This window comes from Natrix helvetica (assembly GCF_964273705.1).
Source record: "Natrix helvetica genome assembly, chromosome: Z".
NCBI classification, from domain to species: Eukaryota; Metazoa; Chordata; class Lepidosauria; order Squamata; family Natricidae; genus Natrix; species Natrix helvetica.
The window spans coordinates 133,149,676-133,177,096 of record NC_138554.1 but is presented as its reverse complement, the minus strand read 5'-3'; the positions used below and the strand labels follow the sequence as shown (position 1 = coordinate 133,177,096).

General features: G+C 40.8%; 1 protein-coding gene across 5 annotated transcripts in view; it reads left to right on the top strand.

Moving 5' to 3' along the window:
• ACTR3B (actin related protein 3B) overlaps nt 1–27,421 on the top strand; it is a 46,333-nt gene that overhangs the window by 14,986 nt on the left and 3,926 nt on the right. For 2 of the 5 annotated variants that reach the window (XM_081969976.1, XM_081969972.1), the window contains exons 4-10: nt 5,278–5,388; nt 6,553–6,648; nt 7,648–7,755; nt 10,766–10,909; nt 19,283–19,456; nt 21,386–21,478; nt 27,031–27,156. In XM_081969976.1, coding sequence (XP_081826102.1) covers nt 5,278–5,388; nt 6,553–6,648; nt 7,648–7,755; nt 10,766–10,909; nt 19,283–19,456; nt 21,386–21,478; nt 27,031–27,156 — 852 coding nt within the window. Of the gene's footprint in view, nt 1–723; nt 840–5,218; nt 5,389–6,552; nt 6,649–7,647; nt 7,756–10,765; nt 10,910–19,282; nt 19,457–21,385; nt 21,479–27,030; nt 27,157–27,421 lie in introns of those variants that run through there. The other 3 variants (XM_081969975.1, XM_081969974.1, XM_081969973.1) reach the window with 3 other exon arrangements.

Below are 27,421 nucleotides of genomic sequence, written 5' to 3'. Positions count from 1 at the left end.
ATGTAATGACTCTAAGCCAGGGGTGTCCAAACTTGGGAACTTTAAGACTTGTGGACTTCAACTCCCAGAATTCTCCAGCCAGCCATGCTGGCTGGGGAATTCTGGGAGTTAAAGTCCACAAGTCTTAAAGTTCCCAAGTTTGGACACCCCTGCTCTAAGCTAACAATGTGCTTAATTCAAGGGTGAAATCCTCCCGGTTCGGCTGAACCGGTAAGGACGATTGTCGTTGGTTCTGTGAAACAACATTTAAAAAAATCTTCCAAGGATTGCACGGCTCAGCTGTGAGCCGCACAATCGTGGGAAGTTCCCCCCCCGCCCCCTTTTAAAGCATTTTTTTCCTGCCGGTTCGGGTGAATAGGCAGGAAAAAAATGCTTTAAAAAGGCAAAAAACTGGGCTTCCGATAATTACACTGCTCACAACTGATCCATGTGATCATTGGAAGCTTCCCCCCCCCCCACTTTTAAAGCATTTTTTTCCTGCCTATTCATCCGAACTGGCGGGAAAAAATGCTTTAAAAAGTGAAAAAAAAATGGCCACGCCCACCCAGTCACATGACACCCTCCCACGCCCATAGTACTGTTGGGTAAAAAAATTTGATTTCACCACAGGCTTAACTCCACACACCCTTCCACCCCACTTCTGTCTGCTTTTCTCATATATTGAGCTCTCAAAGGATTGGATCAGCAGGCAATTCTTTTCATTTCAGGCATCCACAGAAAGGATTCAAATAAATCAAGATGGCGGACGTGCCCGCGTGATTGTAGCCCTGTTCCTTTTTGCAGGAAGTCCACGACTTATGACCAGTCACTTAGTGACCATTTGACAGGCCTGAAAAAGGGTATTTACAACCTGGATTTGAAGTGCCACTGTATAATCCCCTTCCCAGGGTCATATAACTGCATTTTTGGATACTTATCAGCCTGCCTGTACTTAGGGCTGATTGCAGAGTTACATAGTCTCATGACCTCAATTTATGACACTTTTGCCAGTAAAAAAAACAAAAACAATCATAGCAAACAACGGGTTCACTTAACAACTGCAGTGTTTTCTTTACAACCTTGGTTACTCTCTTAATGACCACTGTAAAAAGGATTGTAAAATTGGGTCTGGTCACATGATGACCTGCTTAACGACTGTCAGACTTAGGACTGAATCGCAGGCTTAATTACAGTTGTAAGGTAGTTGTAAGAACTACCTGTACCTGCAAGCAAACCCTCCAAATCATATTGAAGTGCCCTCTATGTTGATAGTTTTGGTCTTCCTTTGCATATGTTCCTTTTACCCTTAAAGTCTTTGGCACATTCTGGGTCCTTAATCCTTCTATGCCACAGAACCGTTTTAGACTGCTGAAAGCTACGTATTGCTTCTCAGAAAAGTGTATTTCAAGGCTTATCATAAAATACATAGCTGTAGATTACATTAGAGAGGAAAGCATTGATGCTCAAATACAATTATCCAAATATTGAAAAATAATTCAGCTCATTTTAGAGAGTAATATTGATGTTAACAAACTTTTTTGTTTTTTAAAAGTTTTTTATTAGATAAACATTAAAAACATTGGACATAGTACAACATTTCTGGTCTAAACATTTCCATATAGTGATTAGATCTTACAACAATTACATTTATATCCATTCCATAGGTGTATGTAGTCAGTCAGATTACCTGTCTGTTGATCCTTTCTTTTATATAATTACTAATCATACAAATACATATCCAATTTCTACATATCACACATTCTTAGTACCCGTATTTTCCAATTCTTAACTTGTCTATGTTTTTCTGTCTCGGCCTTTTTCCCTCATTTCTAACCATCCGTACCATTTTCCCCAGATTTCGTGATATTCCCTCTCATTCCTGTCTTTGAGCTCTAAAGTCAGTCTGCCCATCTCTGCACACGTCAGTATCTTATTTATTATTTCTTGTTCCGAGGGAGTCTCCTTATTTTTCCATTTCTGTGCAAAAACCAGTCTTGCCGCTGTTAAAATATGCAGCATTAAATATAATCAAACCTTTTTGGAGTCCCTAGGCTGTCAGTTGACTTTGTTATCTAGTTTCATTATTGGATGGAAAGTTAGAGAGTGTTGAAAATAAAGTTATTATTTATTTTCCATGTGAACTCATAGACCCATAAAATCTCAGGTGAAAACCCGCTGCTTTAAACCTAACTAAACAACTCTAGAATTCCCACTTAGCCTGGTCATCAGGGAGTTGTAGTCCCAACCAATTTTGAAGTCAGTTTTTCCTTCCGATTAAGAATTATTATGTCTAGTTGATCCCAATTCCCTGAACCTTTTTCTTCGTTCTCCTCTTCTGAAGTCTAATGTAGGCCCTTCTACTTTGCTATTGAATTTTTGTATCTGTGCTGATTATCAGTCATCTAGGTCATAATTGCCTCAGGTGCTTTTTTGCTTTTTCAAAAGGCAACAATTTTTCCTCGATGAAGCCATTTTGCTTCTCATCCAAGACGTTTCCGACAGAACTGAAGAATTGAACAAGCGTCTTGGGTGAGAAGTGAAACATTTTCCTCAAGGAAAAAAACAAATTCGAGGTTCCTTTTAAAATAGCACCTTTGAGAATAGTGCATTTTCTTACCTCTTGCTTTCTCTAAAGCAGAGGTCCACAAGTCTTAAAGTTGTCAAGTTTGAAGACCTCTGCTCTAAAGCTTACAATAAAGATGCATTCATTGAAAGGAAGATTCAGCAGAAGAGACCTCTGAGGAAACTAAAGTAGGAACAAATTTGGCAGACAGTTGAGTTAGAAATTTACAAGACCATGGGAAGTTACGAGAGCGCTGAAAAAATGGACCAATGGCCTTTTTTTGATGCTTATGACCATTGCGGCATCATGGTCATGTGATCAAAATCCAAGTGCTTAGTAACTGGAACTTACTTTTGATGGTTGCACTTTTCCAGGGTCATGTGACCACCATTTATAACCTTCCCAGATGGCTTCTGATAAGCAAAGCCAATGGAGGAAGCAGGATTCGCTTAAGGACCACATGATTCATTAAGAACTTCAGTAATGGGCAAAAAGGCTGTAAAATGGGGCTTAAAATGGAGATTAATTGTTCTGTCAGGAAATTCCTTCTCAGTTCTAAGTTGCTTCTCTCCTTGATTAGTTTCCACCCATTGCTTCTTGTTCTACCCTCAGCTGCCTTGGAGAATAGTTTGACTCCCTCTTCTGTGGGGCAACCCCTGAGATATCGGAAGACTGCTATCATGTCTCCTCCTAGTTCTTCTTTTCATTAAACTAGACATACACAGTTCCTGCAACTGTTCTTCATATGTTTTAGTCTCCAGTCCCCTAATCCTAAAATGAGGCAAACTCGCTTAGCAACAGAATTTTTGGGCTCACTTGTGGTCGTAAGTCATTTATTTTGTCATTCCATACTCTAAAGGGTCACCTTGACAATTTCTCGAGAGGCCCCTATATTTTATATGGTTTTATCTGGTGCCTTTTGTCCGAACAGATGGCTCCCTATCTAACTGGTACGTAGGTGCCTGTCTTTAGAATATAGAATCACAGAGTTGGAAGGGACCTTGGAGGTCTTCTAGTCCAACTCTCTGCCTAGGCAGGAAACCCTATGCCACTTCAGACAAATGGTTGTCCAATCTCTTCTTTAAAACTTCCAGTGTTGGAGCATTCGCAATTTCTGGAGGCAAGTTGTTACACTGATTAATTGTTCTCACTGCCAGGACATTTCTCCTTACTTCTAAGTTGCTTCCTTCCTTGATTACAATAATACAACACAATACAATACAATACAATACAATAGTAGAGTTGGAAGGGACTTTGGAGGTCTTCTAGTCCAACCCCCTGCCTAGGCAGGAAACCCTATACCATTTCAGACAAATGGCTATCCAACATCTTCTTAAAGACTTCCAGTGTTGGGGCATTCACAACTTCTGGAGGCAAGCTGTTCCACTGATTAATTGTTCTAACTGTCAGGAAATTTCTCCTCAGTTCTCAGATTAGTTTCCACCCATTGCTTCTTGTCCTGCCCTCAGGTGCTTTGGAGAATAGTTTAACTCCCTCTTCTTTGTGGCAACCCCTGAGATATTGGAAGACTGCTATCATGTCTCCCCTAGTCCTTCTTTTCATTAAACTAGACATACCCAGTTCCTGCAACCGTTTTTCATGTTTTAGTCTCCAGTCCCCTAATTACCTTTGTTGCTCTTCTCTGCACTCTTTCTAGTGTTTCAACGTATTTTTTACATCATGGTGACCAAAATGGGAGGCAGTATTCCAAGTATGGCTCACCAAGGCATTGTAAAGTAGTATCAACACTTCACGGGATCTTGATTCTATCCCTCTGTTGATGCAGCATAGGACTGTGTTGGCTTTTTTGGCAGTTGCAGCACACGGCTGTTTCCTATTTAAATAGTTGTCCACTAAGACTCCAAGATTCCTCTCACAATTAGTACTGTTGAGCAAGGTACCACCTATACCAGTGATGGTGAACCTATGGCACGCGTGCCACAGGTGGCACGCGGAGCCATTTGTCAGGGCATGCGAGGCGCTGCCCTGTCAGCTGGCCAGCCTGCATGCGCGCGCTGGCCAGCTGAGTTCACCATTTTTAAAAGCCATTTTTTCGCCCTCCCCAGGCTGCAGAGGCTTTATAGGAGCCTGGGGAGGGCGAAAAGAGCCTCCCCGCCCCCCCGGAGGCCTCTGGAGGCTTCAGGGACCGTCCGGAGGCTTCCCTGATGCCTTCGGAACACTTAAAACGACCCTCCGAGCAAACCGGAAGTGACTTCCGGTTTTCTTGGAGGGTCATTTTAAACACTCCGAAGGCGTCAGGGAAGCATCCGGACGGTCCCTGAAGCCTCCAGAGGCCTCCGGGGGGGCGGGGAGGCTCTTTCCGCCCTCCCCAGGCTCCTATAAAGCCTCTGGAGCCTGGGGAGGGTGAAAAAGCATGTAAAAATGGGGGGTTCGCGCCTGTTGTGTGTGCATGCACACAGGTTCGCGCGTGCCACAAGTAGGGTTCGCCACACCTGCACATCACCCCCCTGCACTCCCCCCACTTGTGGCATGCGAGCCAAAAAAGGTTCGCCATCGCTGATCTATACTGTACCTGTGCATTCCGTTTTTGTTGTCTAAATGTAGAACCTTACTCTTTTCACCATTGAATTTCATTTTGTTAGATAGTGCCCAGTATTCAAAACTGTCAAGATCCTGCTGAATCTTAATGATAGAACAGATCTTTGTTTCTTCAAGGTAAAGATGACACTTTCATTCATGGAATGATGCTGTGGTTCCTTTCTCCTTAACTTCAGTGGCCTATCCGGCATGGCATGGTGGAAGACTGGGATCTGATGGAAAGGTTCATGGAACACATTATTTTTAAGTATCTCCGAGCTGAACCAGAAGATCACTATTTTTTAATGGTAAGAGCAACAGGCAAATGATACCATATATCACACTTAAGTATTATTGGTAATACATTTTGACATTAGTAATATAAGTACATACTGTTATAGCCTGCTAGTGGCCAGCAGAGTTGGTGGTTGGGGAGGAACATGGGCCAGTCCTGGAGTCTGGAGAAGGCTCTGATGAGTGCTCTGCATTGGAGGCAGAGATGGGGCCAGGGCCGTCCGACAGTCATCAGCTGCCTTTGGAGTCAGATATCAGTGGGGCAGAAGAACAGCTGGAACCTGTTCCTGATGTGCGCTTGCACAGAGCTGCCAGGAGAAGGGAATAGCTAAGGAACAAGGGTTGGCTCGGGAGTAAAGGCACAGGTGGACGATGAATGGCCCCTCCCATAGGGAATAAAGAGGAGCGAAAGGGGAGGGGAGTTTGCAGGAGGCCATAAGTTCAATTAATTAGGGTGAAGATCTGTTCCTGATTTCTTGCCAAGTAATTGCTGCTACAGCGTGGCATTTGGAAGATATCGGCCTTGCAACTCTCCAAGCCTGATAAAGGTCTGTCGTTGTGGAATCTCATGAAAGACTGTTGGCTGGGACTTTGCAGGAGAGGAATTCCCTTCAACCTAAATAAAAGAGGTTTTATCGAGAAGAGGAGTCTGCTTCATGATCTTGGGAAGCCTAGGTCAGAACGGACGCGCGCGCACGCACGCACGCACACACACACACACACACACACTCTTAATAGAAAAAAAGTGATGGGAAAGTCCACATCACAAATGGTTGGAACTTGGAGCAGGATTTATTTGACAAATAGATGTACAATCCTGATTTTATCCAAAGGATACACACACTGTTCCTTTTTAAAAATATTATCCTAAGAATCTCTATCAATAACATGTTTCTTAGAGTCTGCAGAGCCAAAGTGAGAGAATAAATAGGGTAGAATATTATGTTAAGCACTAAAGAAAACAAGGAGGCAGTAAATATTTAACACCAGTTTAATTGTTGTCAATGTATTGAAAATAATTTAGCCATCAGTTCACTAGCTGTATTCTTGATTTGATAGCCCCTGTCAAACTTTTAGCTGTCAGAAGAGAGAACTACAATAAACACAAATGCTGTCTATCAACCTTGATAAAATATATGATTGATATCTTTTTGTTTAACTCTGTCTTTTGAAAATAGACTGAACCGCCACTGAACACACCTGAAAACCGAGAATATCTTGCAGAGATCATGTTTGAATCATTTAACATACCTGGACTTTATATTGCTGTGCAGGTAAAATCAAATCAATTCTTCCTGGAAGAATGCTGCTTTTGGCATTGGAAACAGAGACTTCTCTGTGTATTTAGTTCTCCCCCACTCCCCCTTCCAGTATATTTTGGAAGACGTTGATATGATTAAGCAGGGTGTCCAAAAGATGAAGATGGCAGTTGCAACACCTGTTAAAAAAAGAACAGAGTTTGAATCATGCACCTGCAGTTCCTATCTTACTTTTTTTTAACCCTCTCAGCAAATGTCTGTGTGATTGATGTAGGGAAAGTATTTTCATTTGGCTAATGTAGAAATGTTAAGAGTTACTGCTGAAGACCTGATTGTATCTAAATAGAAAGAGGAAATGGTGTCATTCTTACAAAGTCAATTTGTTTCTAGGAAGGAAGGAAGGAAGGCTTTTGCTGTGATCTCACTGTATTTCATCTCCGTAGCAAAGATTATTTTATTTAACTATTTTCCATTTTTTCCGTTTTGCATCATTGCAGAATTTTAGCCTTTAAGACAGCCCTGTTCCTTTCCTATCGATATGCTGCTTCAGGAACCTAACATAATCTCATGATTATATTGGTTTGTAGACTAACTAGCATGAGGACCAGAGATAACATCTGTAGAAGTGGAAAGCATTATTTTATGGCAGTGTTTCTCAATCTTAGCAAGACCCATGGATTTAAACACCCAGAAGTCTGGGAATTGAAGTCCACAGCTCTCCAAGTTGGTCTAGGAAATGTTAGCTTAGGAAGACCATTTTGCCCTATGGGTGCAGAAGATGTAGAAAATGCTTTTGTTTTTATTTTTAATTATTTTTATTTTTACTAAAATATCTTTTACATTTTCTTTTCTTTGTTTTTTTTTCTAAAAAAAAGAGGAAAACTGATATTTAGTCTTTTATTTTTTATTTTATTTATGTATAGAGTCTCACTTGGGCTGGGAATTTACCAACTATTTGGGAAATTGGTAAGAAATTCTAAATTACTGTTTTATTTTTCAAATTAACTTTCACAGGCCGTGTTGGCCTTAGCTGCATCCTGGACTTCACGACAAGTTGGGAACCGTACCTTAACTGGCACAGTGGTTGACAGCGGTGATGGGGTGACTCATGTCATTCCAGTGGTAAGTACGATATACAAGTAACCCTTGACTAAAAATCATTCATGTAATGATGGCTCAAAATTACAAATGGCCTTGAAAAAAATGATTGTACTGTTCTCTCATTTACAACTGTGCAACACTTTGACAGTCACATGATTGCTTATGGGATCCCAATTTAGGTATTTGGCAGCTCTCATTTATGAGTGATTACAGTGTCATACTACAGTCACACAATCACAGTTTGCAATCTTTTATGTTGATTTTTGGCAAAAAAAAATAGCCCATTGGGAAAGCTGGATTCGGTTAACGTGATTTGTTTATTAACAAGTGCAGCGATGTACTTAATGCTTGCTGCAAAAATTGTCGTAAATTTGGATCCAAACCAGGGGTGGGTTCCTGCCAGTTCTAACCTCTTCTATAGAAGAGGTTCCATAAATCTACAGTGCCGTTTAGAACCGGTTCCAGCTCCCTCCCCCCGCCCGTCCGCAGATCATCAAGATGAAGAGCGAGAGGAGGAATTCTGGGTGTTGAAGTCCACAAGTCTTAAAGCTATCAAGTTTGAACACCCTGGGGTTTTTTTTTCTAAAGGGTTAGGGGTGCAAGGATCTTGTAACTTGACAGCTTTAAGACTTGCGTGCTTCAAATGCCAAGAGTTTCTGAGCCAACATTTTGGTTGCTAAGCAAGAGCATTGTTAAGTGAGTTTCACCACATTTTTCAAGTTGGGCCACGCCCACCCAGTCACATGGCTGGCAAGCCACTCTCACCCAGTCACATGGCTGGCAAGCCACTCCCACTTGGTCACATGGCCGGCAAGCCATTCCCACCCGGTCACATGGCCAGCAAGCCACTCCCACCCAGTCACATGGCCAGCAAGCCACTCCCACAAAGCAGGCTACACCTACAGAAGAGGTTCTAAAATTTTTTGAAACCCACCACTGGTCCAAACTGACTTAAGACTGCAATGATTTATGATAGAAATTCCACTCTCAGTTGTGGTCATAAGTTAAGGAAGCACCTACCGTGTTTCCCCGAAAATAAGACAGGGTCTTATTTTCTTTTGCCCTATGAAATATGGCCTTGGGCTTATTATAGGGGATGGCTTATTATTTCTGGGGCAGGTGAGAAACAAGGCGCGCCTTTTACCTTTCCAGCTCCGTCGCGTTCCTCGCCATTGTGCTCAGGGAAGTGGCTGGTAAAAAAAACCCCTTCTCGCAAGTTCAATCAAACATCTTGAAATCGCGAGGTTTTTTTTTTACCAGGGGCTTCCCTGAATACAATGGCGAGGAACGCGACGGAGCTGGAAAGATAAGAGGCACGCCTCGCGGCCCAACACCACCCACCTCGCCCCAAAGGTAAAGGCAGCCTGCATGGTTCCCTTCCCCGCTGTCCCTTTAACGAGGGGTGGCAGGTGGGGGGGAAGAAGTGAGGCGTGCCTCTTACCTTTCCAGCTCCGTTGCGTTCCTTGCCCTTTCGTCGATTGAATCCCCTTGCAAAAAAAACCTCATGAGTTCAGCTCGTGAGATTTTTTTTTACAAGGGGATTCAATGAGTGAAAGGGCGAGGAACGCGACGGAGCTGTCAGTCTCTGGTAGCGCTAGGACACGCGTCTCGCCTCCCCCCACCCCTCCCACCCCTCACTAAAGGGACGGCGGGGAAGGGAACCAGGCAGGTTGCCTTTACCATTGGGGCAAAGAGGGCGGTGTTGGGCCGCGAGGTGCGCCTCTTACCTTTCCAGCTTCGTTGCGTTCCTCGCCATTGTATTCAGGGAAGCCCCTGGTAAAAAAAAAACCCTTCTCGCGATTTCAAGATGTTTGATTGAACTTGCGAGAAGTTTTTTTTTCACCAGCCACTTCCCTGAGCACAATGGCGAGGAACGCGAGGAAGGGAACCAGGCAGGCTGCCTTTGCCATTGGGGTGGGCGGTGTTTTTTTGCGCGAGAAGGAACAGGCAGGAGGGGGTGATCACATTGCTGGCCTGCCGCTGTTTTTGCGGCGAGCCTTCTTTTTGCCCTGGAAGCTGTACCAGTAAGTGGTACAGTGTTAATGGTGGGGACCGGTTGCGCATGCGCTTAAATATTTGGGGGAGGGCTTATTTTCAGGGGAGGGCTTATTATGGCGCATGGTCTGAAAAGCCCGATATTAGCAGGGCATGTCTTATTTTTGGGGAAACACAGTATGTTTTTTGTTGTTGTTGTTTTGGGGTCCTGCTGATTGCACCAGAAAGTTAAGTTATAGAAATGTGTTAAACTGGTGCAATTGCTTTGGAAGATGTACTTGGGAAGACATAGGAATGTGAACACAACACTTATCTGTGCAGTGGTTTAACAACCGGTTCGGTAAGTGTGTGCTTTGAGTGTGCATTTGCTCTTGCATGCAGCACTGAAAATGGAGCATTTAGAAACTCAGCTGCTTACCTTCCAAGTCAGCAATGTTACGTAGAACAGCGAAGGGGGGCGGGGGCGGGATCAGCTGCACGAATGAGATGAGCTAGAAAGCAGGAAATAACGAACAGGATAGGGCAGGTGTGGGTGGGCGGAGCCAACAGAATCAGTGAGCTACCGGTTCGCCCGAACCGGTCTGAACCAGCTGAATACTACCTCTGTATCTGTGGCTGCATCTTTAAAGCAAACACATCTGCTTCCAGAACCTTCTGCATCATATCTGAAATCATAGAATTTATTATCTGGACACTCTCTGCCAGGGGTTTTTGCAGGAGTGTCAAAAAACTGCACGGTTGTGTGCCATCTTGACTTTTTTTTTGACACAAACACAGCCTCCTGCAGACATCCCTGCATCAGCAACTGCAGGGGTTCACTTAACAACCATGACAAAAATGAAGTGCCATTCACTTAACAACAAGGGAATTGTTAGTCAATGCTTCCTTAATAGTGGAAATTCTGGTCCCAACTGTGGTTGTAAGTCAAGGGCTACCATAATTGATTGAAAAGCAGAATGCATTCAGCCCCAAATTCTGAATTGTTTACTGTTGGAAGTCTAAAGCTAAGTAACTTCCCCCTCCCCCCCTTTGGAAGGCAGAAGGTTACGTGATTGGTAGCTGCATCAAGCACATCCCCGTTGCAGGAAGAGACATCACATATTTTATTCAGCAACTCCTAAGGGAAAGGGAGATGGGAATTCCTCCGGAGCAATCCATGGAAACAGCAAAAGCTATAAAGGTAAATACTTTTCTATTTCACTAAATTCTGTAGAACAGATTTTGGGGGAATCAGTAATGGAAAGGGTGCTTCCCGTGGTCTCTGGATAGCCCATTCATTTTAAGAGGATGGTGCAAGAGAATTGTAAAATGTTTTATCACAGAATGCCTTAATCCCAGAATAGGTTGCTCCAGTCTCAAAACAGATTGCTTTTCACAGGAAGTGCTCCAATAATTACTTCCAAAATCTTTGGAGTAGCCTGTTTAGGAACTCGGATCTTTTGTGAAGGCCACCTTTGGAGACAAGGAAGTACTTAGTGCATGGGTGTCAAACTTGATCATGTCACATGACGTCGTGTGTTGTATTGATTGTGACGTTCTTTCCCTTTGCAGAGTAGGGGTGGGTGTCGCCTGTGTGTGATGCATCCAGCCCGTGAGCTGTCAATTTGACATTCCTGGCTTAGCATTTCTAGTAGTTAAGGCTAGAAACCTAGAGATTCTGAGTCCTGGCCTAGGTGTGAAAACTAGCTGGGTATCTTTGAGCCAATCACCAGGAGACTGTGAGTTCTAGTTCTACCTTAGGCATGAAAACTGGTTGGGTATCTTTGGGCCATTCACCAAAATACTCTTGAGTTCTCATCCTACCTTAGCCATGGAAAGCTGACTGAATTACTTTGGGCCAGTCAGTTTCTCAGCCCAACTCATCTCACAGGGTTGTTGTGGGGAATATAAGAGGAGGAAAGAGTATTAGGTACAGGGTGAAATCCAGTAGGTTCTGGTAGAGAGCTGGTAGCGGAAATTTTGAGTAGTTTGGAGAATCGGTAGAAATTTTGAGTAGTTTGGAGAACCTGCAAATGCCACCTCTGGCTGGCCCCAGAGTGGGGTGGGAATGGAGATTTTGCAGTATCCTTCCCCTGCCACTCCCACTAAGCCACACCCACCAAGCTACGCCCGCAGAACCAGTAGTAAAAAAATTAGAATTTCACCACTGATTAGGTATCTTTGCCACATTGAATTATTTATAAAAATAGTAAAGGGGGAAATAATAATAATAATAATTAGTCAAATGCAAAAAGCTGCACTGCTTGGATCTGCACGTATATTACGAAAATACGTTACGACGTCCCTGGGAGGCCCCTGGGTGGGCACCGACTAGTAATCAATGCCAAATCCGGCGAAACAACTGGCCGCTGTGATACAATTGTATAATAATGATAATAATGATGATAATAATAATAATAATGAAAATAATAATGAAAATGAAAATAATAATAATAATAATAATAATAATAATAATAATAATAATAATAATAATAATAATAATAATAATAATAATAATAATAATAATAATAATAATAATAATAATAATAATAATAATAATAATAATAATAATAATTCCGGTTCTTTTGGGTGCTATGGCTCCTGGGCATTTTGCGCAAAATGAGCTACAGGGGTCAGCTCCCTCTGCTAGGCAACCAGGGCATGGAGCTGACAAGCTACTGGAAGAAAAAGCGAAAAATCTGGACAAGGGCAGAAAACATCTCTATTATCAAAGTTTACTATCAGTCTGAGCCAGCAAAACGTGGATTTCAAAAAAGAATGTATCAGATTTGGAAGATGAACCACACGGATTGTGATATCAGTGAACAAAGGCTAATGGACCAACAACGTGTAATTCTAAGCCACAAATTTTTCACTACAGCAGAATTAATAGGAATCGAAGAGAAAGCAACTAAAGGTCTGAGTATACCAACAGAGAAGAGTAACATCAAGAATGATCTGCAAACTCAAAAGCAAACTGAGGAAGAAAGGGAGGAAGAGGATGCTGGAATGGATGAAGATAAAGTGCAAGGAAACACTAAAGAACAAACACCAACAGATAGTGCTCAATTAGCTGAGAAAATAAAGCATCAAATGGAAGATGCTAAAAGAACACGTTTGCCAAAGCTGAACCAAGTGAACCGGAAAGAATTGAGAAAGGTACTAAAAAAGGTCAATGAGGCTGTGCAAACCATTCAAACCACTACATTAGCTGAAACAAACCAGCTGATGTATGCAGCAGCCTTCATAACCACCAAAGAATTGGGTTTGAAAATACAAAAGAACCAAAGAGGCAAGAAGGGGAAGCCTAAGTGGAAAATTCGGTTGGAATTGAAGATCAAAAAATTTCGTGGAGACTTGAGCAACTTGAAGAACCTAAGGCAAGGTCAGCTAAAGAACAAGCAGGTCAAAAGCAGCCTGGAAGTAAGATACAATTTGGAGAACAAGGAGATTGCGGTAGTAATTGAAGAGCTGAAGAAGAGGGTTGTTGCCGTTGCCGAAAAGATTAAAAGGTATGAAAACCGAATAACTCAGTTCAAGGAAAACTCACAGTTCAGAGCAAATCAGCACCAGTTTTATAAAAGATTAGAAAGTGGAGATGGAGTAAGAACAAATGAAAAGCCCGATAAAGAGAAAGCTCTGAAATTCTGGAAGAATTTGTGGGAAAACAACAAGAACCACAACAGAAATACAAAATGGATCAAAGAAATTGAGGATTCTATTAAAGTGCCTAAAATGGAAGATGTGAAAATAACAAAAGAAATGGTGCAAAGACAGTCAAGAAAAGTGAAGAACTGGAGTGCACCTGGACCAGATGAGTTACATGGCTTCTGGTTAAAGGCACTTACAAGTATGCACGAAAGATTGGCAGCCCAAATGAACCAGATCTTAAAAACACCTGAAAATGATGAATGGATGACAACTGGAAGGACATTTTTGATCCAAAAAGATAAAGAAAAAGGAAGGGACCCTGGAAACTATAGGCCAATCACCTGTTTGCCAACAACATACAAGCTCCTTACTGGTATCATTGCAAACCAAATTTATGGATACTTGGAAAGAAATAACTTGCTTCCTGTAGAACAGAAAGGATGCTGCAAAAATTCAAGAGGAACAAAGGACCAACTGCTGATTGACAAGCTAATCCTAAAGAATTCAAAGAAAAGACGAACAAACCTGTTCATGGCTTGGATAGACTATAAGAAAGCGTTTGATTCAGTTCCCCATAGCTGGATCAAGAAAAGCCTGAAAATCTTTGGCATCAGCAGCAACATACAAAAATTCATGGAAACTTCAATGAACCTCTGGAAAACGAAGCTTATAGCTAATGAAGAAGAACTGGGTGAAGTTGAAATTAAACGAGGCATTTTCCAGGGCGATTCCCTTTCAGCCCTACTTTTTATACTCTCAATGATACCACTCAATCATTTTGAAGAAGATGAACTGTGGACACGAACTTGCAAAGAAAGGACTGAAAATCTCGCACTTGGTGTACATGGATGATTTGAAGCTGTTTGGTAAAACAAAAGCTGAACTGAGTTTATTAATTGAAAGCACAAAAGAATTTAGCCAAGACATTGGTATGCAGTTTGGAATTGACAAATGTGCAACAATGGCAACCAAAGCAGGCAAGGTCATAGAAGATGATGGAATAGAACTTGAGAATGAAGAAATGATAAAGGCAGTAAAACCAGAAGAAGGCTACAAGTACTTGGGGATTTTAGAGGCCTCTGACTTAATGCATAATAAAGTCAAGGAATTAACTTCAGCCAAGTACATTCGACGAATTCGCAAGATTTTAAAGTCCAAATTGAATGGAGGAAACATCATAAAAGCCATAAATACCTGGGCTATACCTGTGATTCGATACTCTGCAGGAATAATTGACTCGACCCAGTTGGAGTTGGACAATTTGGACAGAAAAACAAGGAAGCTTATGACAATGAATCATGCTTTGCACCCTAAAAGTGATGTTGACCGATTGTATCTACCAAGAGCAGAGGGTGGTCGAGGACTCCTACAAGTAAAACAGACTGTGGAAGAAGAAAAACAGCTTGAATGATTACATCCAGAAAAGTGAAGAACCAATGATTAAAGAAGTAAATAAAGGAGGCCTTTTAAAGACAACTAAGTCAAAAGCTGAATAAAAGAAAGAAGTAATTGAGAAGCGAACTGAAAATTGGAAAATCAAAGCTATGCATAGCCAATACTTGAAAAGTATTGAAGGCAAAGCTGTCCAAAAGCTAACTTGGAACTAGCTAAGATCAAGAGCACTGAAAAAAGAAACAGAAGGCTTCATTTTGGCAGCTCACGAACAAGCCTTAGCCACAAACTACATGAAGGCAAAAATTCAACATGTTACCACCAACAGCAAATGTCGCCTCTGTAATGAGAAAGACGAGACAGTCGACCACTTGATCAGTGGGTGCAGCAAAATTTCACAAACTGACTACCTACAACGCCATGACTGCATTGCTAAGATCATTTACTGGAAATTGTGCCAAAAGTTTGGATTTGAGTACAGCAAAAACCACTGGGACCATCAAGTTGAGAAGGTTTTAGAGAATGAGAAAGTCAAGATCTTGTGGGACTTCAGAATCCAGACTGACAGCCACTTGGCCCACAACACACCTGACATAACAATAGTTGAAAAGAAAAAAGTATGGTTCATTGACATTGCAATACCTAGAGATGCACGAATTGAAGAAAAACAGCAAGAAAAAATCACAAAGTACTGGGACTTGCAAATTGAAGTTGAGCGACTGTGGAAAAAGAAATCGTGTGTTGTCCCAATTGTAATTGGAGCCCTTGGAGCAATACCTAAAGGACTACCTCACTATTTGGAAATTTTAAATTTATCAGATTTGAACATTCTGATTCTACAAAAAACCGCCCTACTTGGAACAGCTTATATCCTTCGACGTTACCTTAACAGTTCCTAGGTCCTTGGTTAGGATTCGAGCTGTTGAGCTACCAACCAGCCCCAAAGGCTGTGAATCTCACCAAAGATTAACCACGCAATAATAATAATAATACTTGGTTCAGAAAGATGCAACTAAAGGAACAATACCTGAAAACTACAGACCAATAACATGCTTGCCAACAACCTTCAAATTAGTCACAGGCATTATTGCAGATAATATTATGGATTATTTGGAAACAAACAACATCTTGCCAGTAGAGCAAAAAGGCAATAAAAGAAGGAGCAGGGGCACAAAAGATCAGCTCCTGATTGATAAAATGATATTAGAAAATTGTAAGAAAAGAAAAATGAACTTGAATATGGTCTGGATTGATTATAAAAAGGCATTCGACTCATTGCCACATAGTTGGATCATAAAATGCTTAGAAACAACTGGCATTAGCAAAAATATTACATCCTTCACTGAAAAGGCGATGAAACAATGGAGAACTGAGTTGGCAGTAGGGAATGAGAACTACGGAATGGTCAATATCAAGCGAAGAATTTTCCAGGGTGATTCACTTTCATCTCTTCTCTTCATCACCGCGATGATCCCACTATCAGTAATCTTTAAAAAAATGAAATTAGGCTACCAAACAGCCAAAGAAGCTGAAATTTTTTTGCATTTATTATATATGGATGATTTGAAACTCTATGGAAAGTCAGAAATAGAAATCCAATCACTAACAAACACAGTCTGAGTATTCAGCACCGATATTTCAATGCAGTTTGGCATAGAAAAATGCGCCACTGTATCCATAAAAAGGGACAAAATCACTGCATGTGAGGGAATTGAAATGGCCAGTGGCCAACTAATTAAATGCAACGAAAATGAAGCCTACAAATACTTAGGCATTCTGCAGTTGGATAACATGGAGAAGTAAAAACTATTGTCAGGAGAGAGTACACCAACAGAGTTAGGAAAATTTTAAAATCTAAATTAAATGGTGGAAATACAATCAAGGCCATAAATACCTGGACAATAACAGTTATAAGATACACAGCTGGTGTAGTTAACTGGACACAAGCTGATTTGAACATTTTGGACCGAAAAACCAGGAAACTAATGACAATGCACTACAGTTTACATTGGTGACACTGATAGACTATACCTGCCCCGAAAATCAGGTGGCAGAGGATTATTACAAGTGAAGCAAATAGTTGAAGAAGAAAAACATGCACTGGCTGATTATTTAAAAGAAAGTAGCTTAAGAGAAAGAAGGACTAGGGGAGACATGATAGCATTATTCCAATATCTCAGAGGTTGCCACAAAGAAGAGGGAGTCAAACTATTCTCCAAAGCACCTGAGGGTAGAACAAGAAGCAATGGGTGGAAACTAATCAAGGAGAGAAGCAACTTAGAACTGAGGAGAAATTTCCTGACAGTGAGAACAATTAATCAGTGGAACAGCTTGCCTCCAGAAGTTGTGAATGCCCCAACACTGGAAGTCTTTAAGAAGATGTTGGATAGCTATTTGTCTGAAACGGTATAGGGTTTCCTGCCTAGGCAGGGGGTTGGACTAGAAGACCTCCAAGGTCCCTTCCAACTCTACTATTGTATTGTATAAAGTCAAGAACATCTATTAATCTAAGTAAAGAACAAAAATCTACTGAAGGCCCAACAGACGAAACAAGAATACAGAAAAGATGTGATAAAATCAAGAATGGGAGTTGGCAGAACAAAGCATTGCATGGCCAATTTCTGGAAAACATAAAAGATAAAGTGGACAGTGAAAAAACTTGGTTATGGTTAACAACAGGTACATTAAAGAAAGAAACAGAGTCACTAATCCTGGCTGCGCAAGAACAAGCTATCCGAAAATATGCCATTAAGGCCAAAATCGAAAAATCCTCTGATGATGCCAAATGCAGACTCTACAAAGAAGTTGATGAAACTGTTGACCACATACTCAGCTGCTGTAAAAAGTTTGCGCAGACTGATTATAAATTGCGGCACAATTCAGTAGCACAAATGATCCACTGGAATTTGTGCAAAAATTATAATATTAAAACAACAACAAACTGGTGGGAACATAAGCCTGAAAAAGTCACCGAAAATCAGATGGTCAAGATCCTATGGAATTTCCTATACAAACGGACAAAATACTGGCGCATAACACACCAGACATCACACTGGTTGAGAAAAATAAGGTTACAGTCATAGACATCGCAATACCAGGTAGCAGGGTCGACGAGAAGGAATATGAAAAAATAGCAAAATACCAGGACCTAAAAATTGAAATCCAACGATTATGGCACAAACCAGCAGTGGTAATTCCAGTGGTAATCGGCACACTGGGTGCTATTCCAAAAGCACTGGAATTACATTTAAAACAGTTAAAAATTGACAAAATCACCATCAGTCAAATTCTAAAAGCTGCACTTGGATCTGCACTTATATTACGAAAATACGTTACGACGTTCTAGGCCCCTGGGTGGGGCCCGACTAGTAATCAAGGCCAAATCCGGCGAAACAACTGGCCGCTCTGATACAATTGTATAATTATTATTATTATTATTAATTAGTGGAACATCTTGCCTCCAGAAGTTGTGAATGCCCCAATACTGGAAGTTTTTAAGAAGATGTTGGATAGTCATTTGTCTGAAATAGTATAGCGTTTTCTACCTAGGCAGGTGGTTGGACTAGAAGACCTCCAAGGTCCCTTCCAACTCTGCTATTGTATTGTATTGTATTGTAATAACAACCATATCAACCATTAGCAATAGTCACTGGTATTTGTAATGCATTTTTGAATGTTCAGTTGGCTGAGATTCATGTTTAATGAATAAAGTATATATAATAATAATAATAATAATAATAATAATAATAATAATAATAATAATAATAATAATAATAATAATAATAATAATAATAATAATAATAATAATAAACTTTTAAAATGGTTGGATGTCAACTCCCAGCTCATTGGGAAATGAACTTGTCAGCCTCACTAGATGGACTTGACTGGGAAATCAACTCCACAGGGAATAAAATTATTTTTATTGAGATTGGATATAATGACAGAATCTTGCAAGTCTGATTGAGCTGTAAGCCATCTTTATAGTTCAACGAATGAGGGAAGAATTTTCCTGATCCACTTCCAAATGTTATGTGGATGTTTTGGACTTAAAAAGTGCTTTATTTCTTCTTTTGCCTATTCAGTAGATCCTGCATGACACAATAGCCATGTGATTTTAGGAAAACAACAACAGCAATTTGAAGGGGTTGCCTTGAAATGCAAAATATTGCCCAACACTATTAAATCAACATTGCTTACCAGTTCCTCCTCCTCCTCCTCCTCCTCCTCCTCCTCCTCCTCCTCCTCCTCCTCCTCCTCCTCCTCCTCCTCCTCCTCCTCCTCCTCTTCTCATGGCTTTCAGATCCTGATAATAAACAGTTTTTCACAACATTGTACAATGTGGGATCAACCAATTTCGTTGTATTTAAGTACAATGACAATAAAGATTATACTTATACTTATCTCCAAACGAGCTCCTGTAGCAGCTGTAATGCAAAATCACTTCTAAAGAAATTTCGTTTTTAATCTCACCTTCTTTCATCCAATGAAACAAACATTTTCCTTCCTTCTTTTTTTTTTGCACTATTTACAGGAAAAGTACTGTTATATTTGTCCTGACATAGTAAAAGAATTTGCAAAGTATGATGTTGATCCCCACAAATGGATTAAGCAATACACAGGAATCAATGCCATCAATAGAAAGACATTTACGATAGACGTTGGTTATGAAAGATTCCTTGGGCCAGAGGTCTTCTTTCATCCAGAGGTAAGAGGCAAGGTTGCTGTACCACAGTAATAGTAGTAGTAGTAGTAGTAGTAGTAGTAGTAGTTGTAAGGGTGGTGGTAAGAAAGCAGGAAGGCAGGCAGGAGGTAGGCAGGAAGGAAAGAAGGCAATGGCACTTATGAGGGTAAGGCACCACCTTGTGGCCAAATTATTTTCTAATAGTGTTAGAAAATGTATATCTTTGATATAGGTTAGTCATTCTCAACCTTAATAACTTTTAAGATGTGTGGACTTCAACTCCTAGAATTGAAGGGAGGCTAGCTGGGGAATTCTGGGATTTGAAGTCCACACATTCTAAAGTTCCCAAAATTGAAAAATACTGCTTTAGGTACTGTAGAACTGCATCAAATTCATTCTTTTGTTTTTTGACATGATGTTTGTTCTTGACAGAAGGGTGTTCATATCTTTTGGCCACCTCTTCTTGGAAAAGCAGAATTAATGGCTACAGTTAAGACCCACGAGTAGTATGACCTCACCATTTATCGTCCAAACCAAGCTTGTTGCGCTGGGAAAAGCGGAAAACTAGCTCAAGGGAAACAGACATGGCATATAAGTCAGCTGCTGTGATGGAAGAAGGGGGCATCTGCCCAGCGACCTTGCAAGGGAAGAATAGTAGGGGGCTGGGGGGCTGGGGCTGATTTTGCATTCACATACTACTGGCCTTGCTTTGCCAGTAAACAACTGTTATTCTACTTCATTAAGAAATGAAAAATTCAGGACAAAAGTAGCTGGAAATTCTACGATAAATAGCAGAAACTGAGATGATCCAAGAAAACCAGAATGGTTGATCATCTTGAGAAACTCTTTTTAAGAGGAAGCTGCACAACAGAAGTGGATTGTTTCCGGCATTACTGCTGGTTCAGTGCATACATAATTTTGCTCCGTGCGCATGCCCAGTTGCCTGAAAATAGATCTGTGCATGCACAGAACATTAAAAAAGGGGGAAAAAGCATAAAGCGCCAACTGGAGAACTGGTTCGGAGGTGTGGCGGGCCTGGGTCAATGCTGGTTCCAGCGACCGCCCAAACCAGTAGGAACCTACCTCTGCTGCACAAACATCTATCTGAAATGGTGTAGGGTTTCCTGCTTGAATGGGGGGTTGGACTAGAAGACCTCTAAGGTCCTTTCCAACTCTGTTATTTTGTTAAAATGTAAGAGCTGGCTTTGTTTATCAGGAGCTCAGATGATGTCAGCTTTTATAAATCAGATCAGAAAGTGGATGAACTTGTCAATTTTCTAACCCAGCAGAGAAAGGGAGAAATAAATTATGCTTCCCTGCCCTGCGGTGTGGAATCCAGAGAATGCCCGCCACACCTTTTGACAGTTCCTTCTTGTTACTGGTGGTTGTATGTCACTTCCTTCCCTTGCTCATCTACAGGGGATCTTTCTATATCCCAAGGAAGGGATTTAAATGCAGACTTATGACCAAAATTGGGACTGGGATATCTGCCACTATGTGATGTGGTTGTTAAATGAGTTGCGCCTGATTTTACGACCTTTTTGCCATGGTTCTTAAATGAATTGCACGGTTATAAAGGAAATCTCCCCCCCCCCCAGTCACATTCCTTGTCAGAGGCTCCCTGGCAAGGTCCCAAATGAAAATCATACAACAGCAGGATGCTGCAATCATTATACATACATGTCCATTGCCAAAAACCAGATTTATGATCACATGATTAGGAGGATGCTGTGATGGTCATAAGTGCAAGTACCAGTCATAAGTCACTTTTTTTCAGCTGCGGTGTAACTTTAAATGGTCATTAAACCTATGGCTGTAATTCGAGAATTACCTGTACACTTTTTACAGATGTTAATAACTTCAGCTGTTTTATAAGTTTAAACCAATTGTCATAATCACAGGACCTCCTATATCTGCAATAATTGATTATCTGCCTCTCTTATTTATTTTTAGTTTGCCAATCCAGATTTTGTGGACTCTATTTCGAATGTGGTGGATGACGTTATTCAGAACTGTCCCATTGATGTTCGGCGTCCTTTGTACAAGGTACACAGGGAGAAAGGATGATTAAATGACATTCGGGTGAAATTTGAAGTCTCACACTTTGTGCGTCTTTCTGCTGGTTTGACCAGTATTTTGTAGATAGAGGGATAAACAGAAATAGATTATGATCCTGAAAACATACTTTTGGCAAAGCTGGTTTTATTTTCAGTGTTATTCGAACACTGAACATTTCTGAACATTGCTAGGTATCCAGCTATGGATTCAGATTTTCTCATGCTTTTACAGCTCATCAGTCTTTGGAAAAGTAGGCAAAAATCACACATCTACTTTTTATTTGTAGATGTTAAATTTGGAGCCTGCTCATCTCACTGGCATGGTAATTTTACCTTGATTGGTTCCTGGTTTGTGCTCCAATGGGCACTGATGGCTCACAAAATACCGCAGGTGATCATTTATGTAGGCAAAAACGAAATGAAATATCATAGAAGTATTTACGTGGCTCTAGTTGCTGAAGATTGCCTGTCACCCAGGATCCCGTATCCTGTTGCAACCGGTACGCTGCAACGGGGCCGGGTGTCCACCAAGTGCATGTGTGCAGTGTGCGTATGCATACCCACCGCCTGCGATGCTCCAGCTGCTTGGCGGAGCATTGCGCAGGTGCTGTACACTCTGTGCGCGTGCGCAAATAGCCCGGTTGGGTCAAATACAGGAGAACAGGTGGGTGGGCGGGCGGGTAGGCCCTCCGGAGCACCGTACCGGAAGGTACCTGGTGCTTCCAGCAGGCACAGTACCAGGGCGTACTGGTGGTAACCCACCACTGCTATCACCACAAATGGTAGCCTCCTAATTCTGATAATTCTTATGAGATTTACTGACCTCATGAAATTTCAGCTATTAAATAATTAACTTTTAATAATTAAATCCATGCATATGTTTGTAGAGTGGAGTGGACTAGAATAGAATAGAATAGAATAGAATAGAATAGAATAGGAGTAACTTTATTTGGTCGAGTGTAATTAGACCCACAAAGGATTTATCTTACAGATTTGCATTAAAAAAACTCTTTTAGAAATAAACTTATTTAAAATGGCAATGTAATTTAGCAGAAAAAGATTTATTTAAACTCCCTTGCTTGCTATTTCTATGTGTTCTTGGCTTGTTTATTTATTAGCTATCCTTGCATCCTTAAGTTACTTGCTGTGATTAAACATTAGTTGGCATTTTCACACAAATAAGAAGGTACATATTTCATTTTGGTTGTGCCTGGATGTATGCTGCCAATCAAAAACTATGACAGCCCTAAAATTACAAGGAAGTACATCGGAGTGGGTTCTGCCCAGCTTTACTGCTGGTTCTCTTGTGCGCATGCGTGCTGGATGCACACTGCATGTGCAGGCACAGTTCAATTAAAATTGTTCTGCGCATGCGCAGAACTTAAAAAAACAAGATGGCGGAGGTGACGGCAGCGATGAGGGAACCGGTTCAGGGGCGTGGCAGGTAACCCAGGCCACCATACCACTATTGGTTTGGCCGAACTGGGCTGAACTGGTGGGAACCCATCATTGAAGTACATTGAAGGCTTTCCTAAAATATTTTTTATGTTAAGTTAGGAAAATTAAACAGGTGGCTTGTCGCTCAGAAAGGCCAGCAGTTCGGCTATTTGAATCCCTAGCGCCGCATAACGGAGTGAGCTCCCGTAACTTACCCCAGCTTCTGCCAACCTAGCAGTTCGAAAGCATGAAAAAATGCAAGTAGAAAAATAGGAACCACCTTTTGTGGGAAGGTAACAGCTTTCCATGTACTTTTGGCGTTGAATCATGCCGGCCACATGACCACAGAGACATCTTCAGACAGCGCTGGCTCTTTGGCTTTGAAACGGAGATGAACACCGCCCCCTAGAGTCGGGAACGACTAGCACATATGTGCGAGGGGAACCTTTACCTTTACCTAGAATAATTAGCTCCATTGTGGATCATTTTACACTTACTTATATTGAATTGTGTTTATCTTTTGCTTGATCACTTACATCCCAACGAGTTAACATTCTCAATGTTCATCTCTCTCTTAAAGACATGTAATAACTGTATTTTTAACTTTATTAGCTTCATTTGTTTCCTTTTAAATGGGCTGCTCAACCATTAGGATCAGCTGAGAACTTTTTAATTTGATACATGATGTTAATTATCAAGTCCATTTATGAAGAGAGAGTAGTTCTGTCTGTCTTCTCTGTGTTCCTTGTCTTCATTCTTTTCTTCTAATGGCTCAAGTCTTCTATTTGCATCATCAGAGGCGTGTACAACAGCTGTCCGGGACAGAGATTGTCTTGAAAAAGGCAATCCATGACTTCTATGTGAATATCTACTTAGCCCAGGTAGACAGGAGAGGGTGAGGAAAACACTCGATTGCCCTGACTTGATTCTCTTTAGTATAAAGAGGAGAGAAAAGAAAATCTTAGGCAGCCTTCAAGGTTCTAGTATTGTATCCTGTGTCAACAAAGTTCTGATATGTTTTTTATGACGTCTCTTTCCTGTCCTGGGGAGACAAAACCTTTTCTAATGGAACGCATGGATAATCTTGGGGAAAAGGAGGAAGAGATGCTGCCCAAGAAACAAAGCTGTAATTTTCAAAGGCCTTTATGGCATGGGTTCAGAGTATCTGAGGAATTTACCTCAGTAGTATTAACCGCCCCACTCATTCCAGCAGAAATGTGCTATTTTGGATCCAGAGAATTTCGACTGGCGAGGCCCAAGAGAAGAGCCTTTTCCGTTTTGGCTCCCAGTTAAGCGTAACATAACAAAGTATTAAAAAATGATATAGATTAACGGTAAAGGTTCCTCTTGCACATATGTGCTAGTCGTTCCCAACTCTAGGGAGCGGTGCTCATCACTGTTTCAAAGCTGAAGAGCCAGTGCTGTCTGAAGACTTCTCTGTGGTCATGTGGCCGGCATGTCTAAATACCTAAGGCGCAGGGAACAATGTTACCTTCCCACCAAAGGTGGTTCCTATTTCTCTATTTGCATTTTTATGTGCTTTCAATTGCTAAGTTGGTAGAAGCTGGGACAAGTAACGGGAGCTCACTCCGTTATGTGACGCTAGGGATTCAAATTGCCGAACTGCTGACCTTTTTGATTGACAAGATCAGCATCTTAGCCACTGAGCCACCACATCCCTTACAATATATAAAATTCCAGATAATAGTGTAAGAAAAAAGATACAATGAAAGCCCTTAAAAGAAGGCTGCAGCCTAGTTCTTAAAGATTTTTTTAAAAATATTGTTGTTTATGTTAAAACCCAAACTTTATCTGCCTATCTTAATTTAAATTTAAATTCCAAAATGGAAAACCTCCAAATAGTTATTCCTTATCTTGGAGCCCCCTCATGTGGCTATATAAAAAAAAAAAACCCTCATAAAGTTCATGAAAAGAAGAAAATTTAAAAGTTTGGCCAGATAATTGCAGATGAAACAAAACTGTTTATATTAGGAATATAACCTTGTTGCAGGAAAATAAATAAAAACAAGATTAATAAAATCACAATAAAAATAAATTGTTCTCAGATTAGTAAAATCATTATTTGTAAAATTGTAAAATCTCATTAGGTAGCTAAAGAAAAAACAACCTAAATAGTAGATTATTGAGTGAAATATCCCTTAACTTTAAGAGAGTTCAGCTCCTGCTTCTCATTCATTACTACCTGGCAAAAATCCTTAGATGACATTTGAAGCAGGCTATAAATCACTCTGAAGACTTTATAGTGTTACCAAGAGAAGGGAATACTTGTAGTTCTGGGTTGAACTTTGGCATTCTTGGTGCTCTGGTTGTTTTCTTGCAGATGTTTCATTATAAGTTTAAGTCAATTTACCAAGCTCATCAGTGCTAGTGAGTGTGGGATTTGCTCCTGTACTTGCATTGATTATGTTACCTAGTTGGGCAATGAAACGTCTGCAAGAAAACAACCAAGCTCAGAGAGTAGCAAGGACCTTGTTAATAGTGATCTGGGGTAATCCTCTTTGGATAGTCTCCAGTTTTTCTATTATGTATCTTGACATTTAATTATCATCAAGAATGAAAAGGGGAAACTGGAAACAGTTTGTCCACTGAAGAAGACCCCTTCTTGATTTCATGAATGAAGCAATAACGTTTGCAGTAGAAGTTGTCTTGAAACAGCTTTGTAAGAGGAATTCTAAATGAAAATTCTTTTTGTACACCTTAAATTGGTACTGCTTTCTAGCCATAACCAGTGGTGAGTTGCCAAGTTGTATTTATAGTAAAATGTAGTTGCTGTATAGTAACTATATATTTATAGTATATAGAATAGTATAGTAAAATATAATAACTGTAAACAATAATTAAAATATAGTTACTGTATATAAATCACATAATTTAACATATTTATGCAATTTATGTACAGTAAACTATATATATTTTATAAGCGGCCCAAGAAAATTCCTGTTCACTCAATGAGGCCCAGGAAAGTCAAAAGACCAGACTCTCAATGTGAAAATAGATGGTGTGTGTCAAAAAAATAAAAAGGCGCCTTTGTAATAGAAACTCATATAAACATTCATAAGTGCCAAGCTTGTAAAAAAATTGATTGTGCTTGATTGTGTAGAGGTGGTCATTGATTTATTTGATCTTCCTGCAGAATGATCCTCTGTGGATCTATCATGTCATACATGAAGTCCTTTACTTATTAGTGGTCACTTATGATCATTTGTAGCTACCACAGACACCCCCCCTCCCAAGACACTTATGACTTGATTTTGAAATTACAATGGCCGCATATACATCCCCCCCTCATGTGATCATGTAATCACATTTTGGAGGCTTGGGGCAACTGACTCATTTTTACAGCTGTTTGCTATGGTCTGGGGGGTCACATGACTGATTTTCAATTATTATTGTTTTGCTGGTTTCCGATGTTTCTTTTAGTTTTCAGGAAAAACTGCCCTTGGGGAAAAATGGATTCACTTAAAGACCCTGTCATTTGCTTAACCACCACCACCACAAAAAAAAGTCATAAAGTCAGGCCTGATTATATAATGACCCACTTAATGATTGCAACTACTGGCAAACATAATTCCACTAATAGTCGTAAGTTGAGAATTACCTGTATGGCTGTACCTGATCTATCACATTTGTGTCCTGCTATTCCTCAAGGATGGGGACACGGTGGCTCAGTGGCTAAGACACTGAGCTTGTCGATCAGAAGGTCAGCAGTTTGGCGGTTCAAATCCCTAGTGCCTTGTAATGGAGCTCCTGTTACTTGTCCCAGCTTCTGCCAACCTAGCAGTTCGAAAGCATGTAAAAATGCAAGTAGGAAAAATAGGGACCGCCTTTGGTGGGAAGGTAACAGCGTTCAGTGCACCTTCGGCATTTAGTCATGACCACGGAGACCTCTTTGGACAGCGCTGGCTCTTCGGCTTAGAAACGGAGATGAGAAGCACCCCCTAGAGTTGGGAACGACTAGCAGGGGGAAATTTTACCTTTGCCTTATTCCTCAAGGAACAGCCTAGAGAGAAGATCCATAGATCTGTTTTTAAAAAAGGTGGGTTTTATTATCTAAAGCCCCCCAAATATCTCTTTGTCATGTAGAATGTGGTGCTTTCCGGAGGATCTACAATGTTCAGAGATTTTGGTCGTCGCTTACAGAGAGACTTGAAACGAGTAGTAGACGCTCGGCTAAAAATCAGTGAAGAACTTAGTGGTGGTCGATTAAAGGTACATTTTAATTTCCCATTAAATGCCTGAACAAACAAAGGGAGGGCCCTGAACTGATTAGCAAGGCCTGTAAGTCAGATGATATTTTTACATGCACACTAACTGCATTTTTTTTCGGGCCGGTATCCTGCTCTGATATGATTCACAAAGAAGAAGCATTATATTATTTATATGATGATGGCCAGTTGAATTCTCTAGGTTTAAAGAAATGCCCAACATCCAGAAAACGTTACAACATTTTCAGCCCAGAGTTATACTTCCTTGT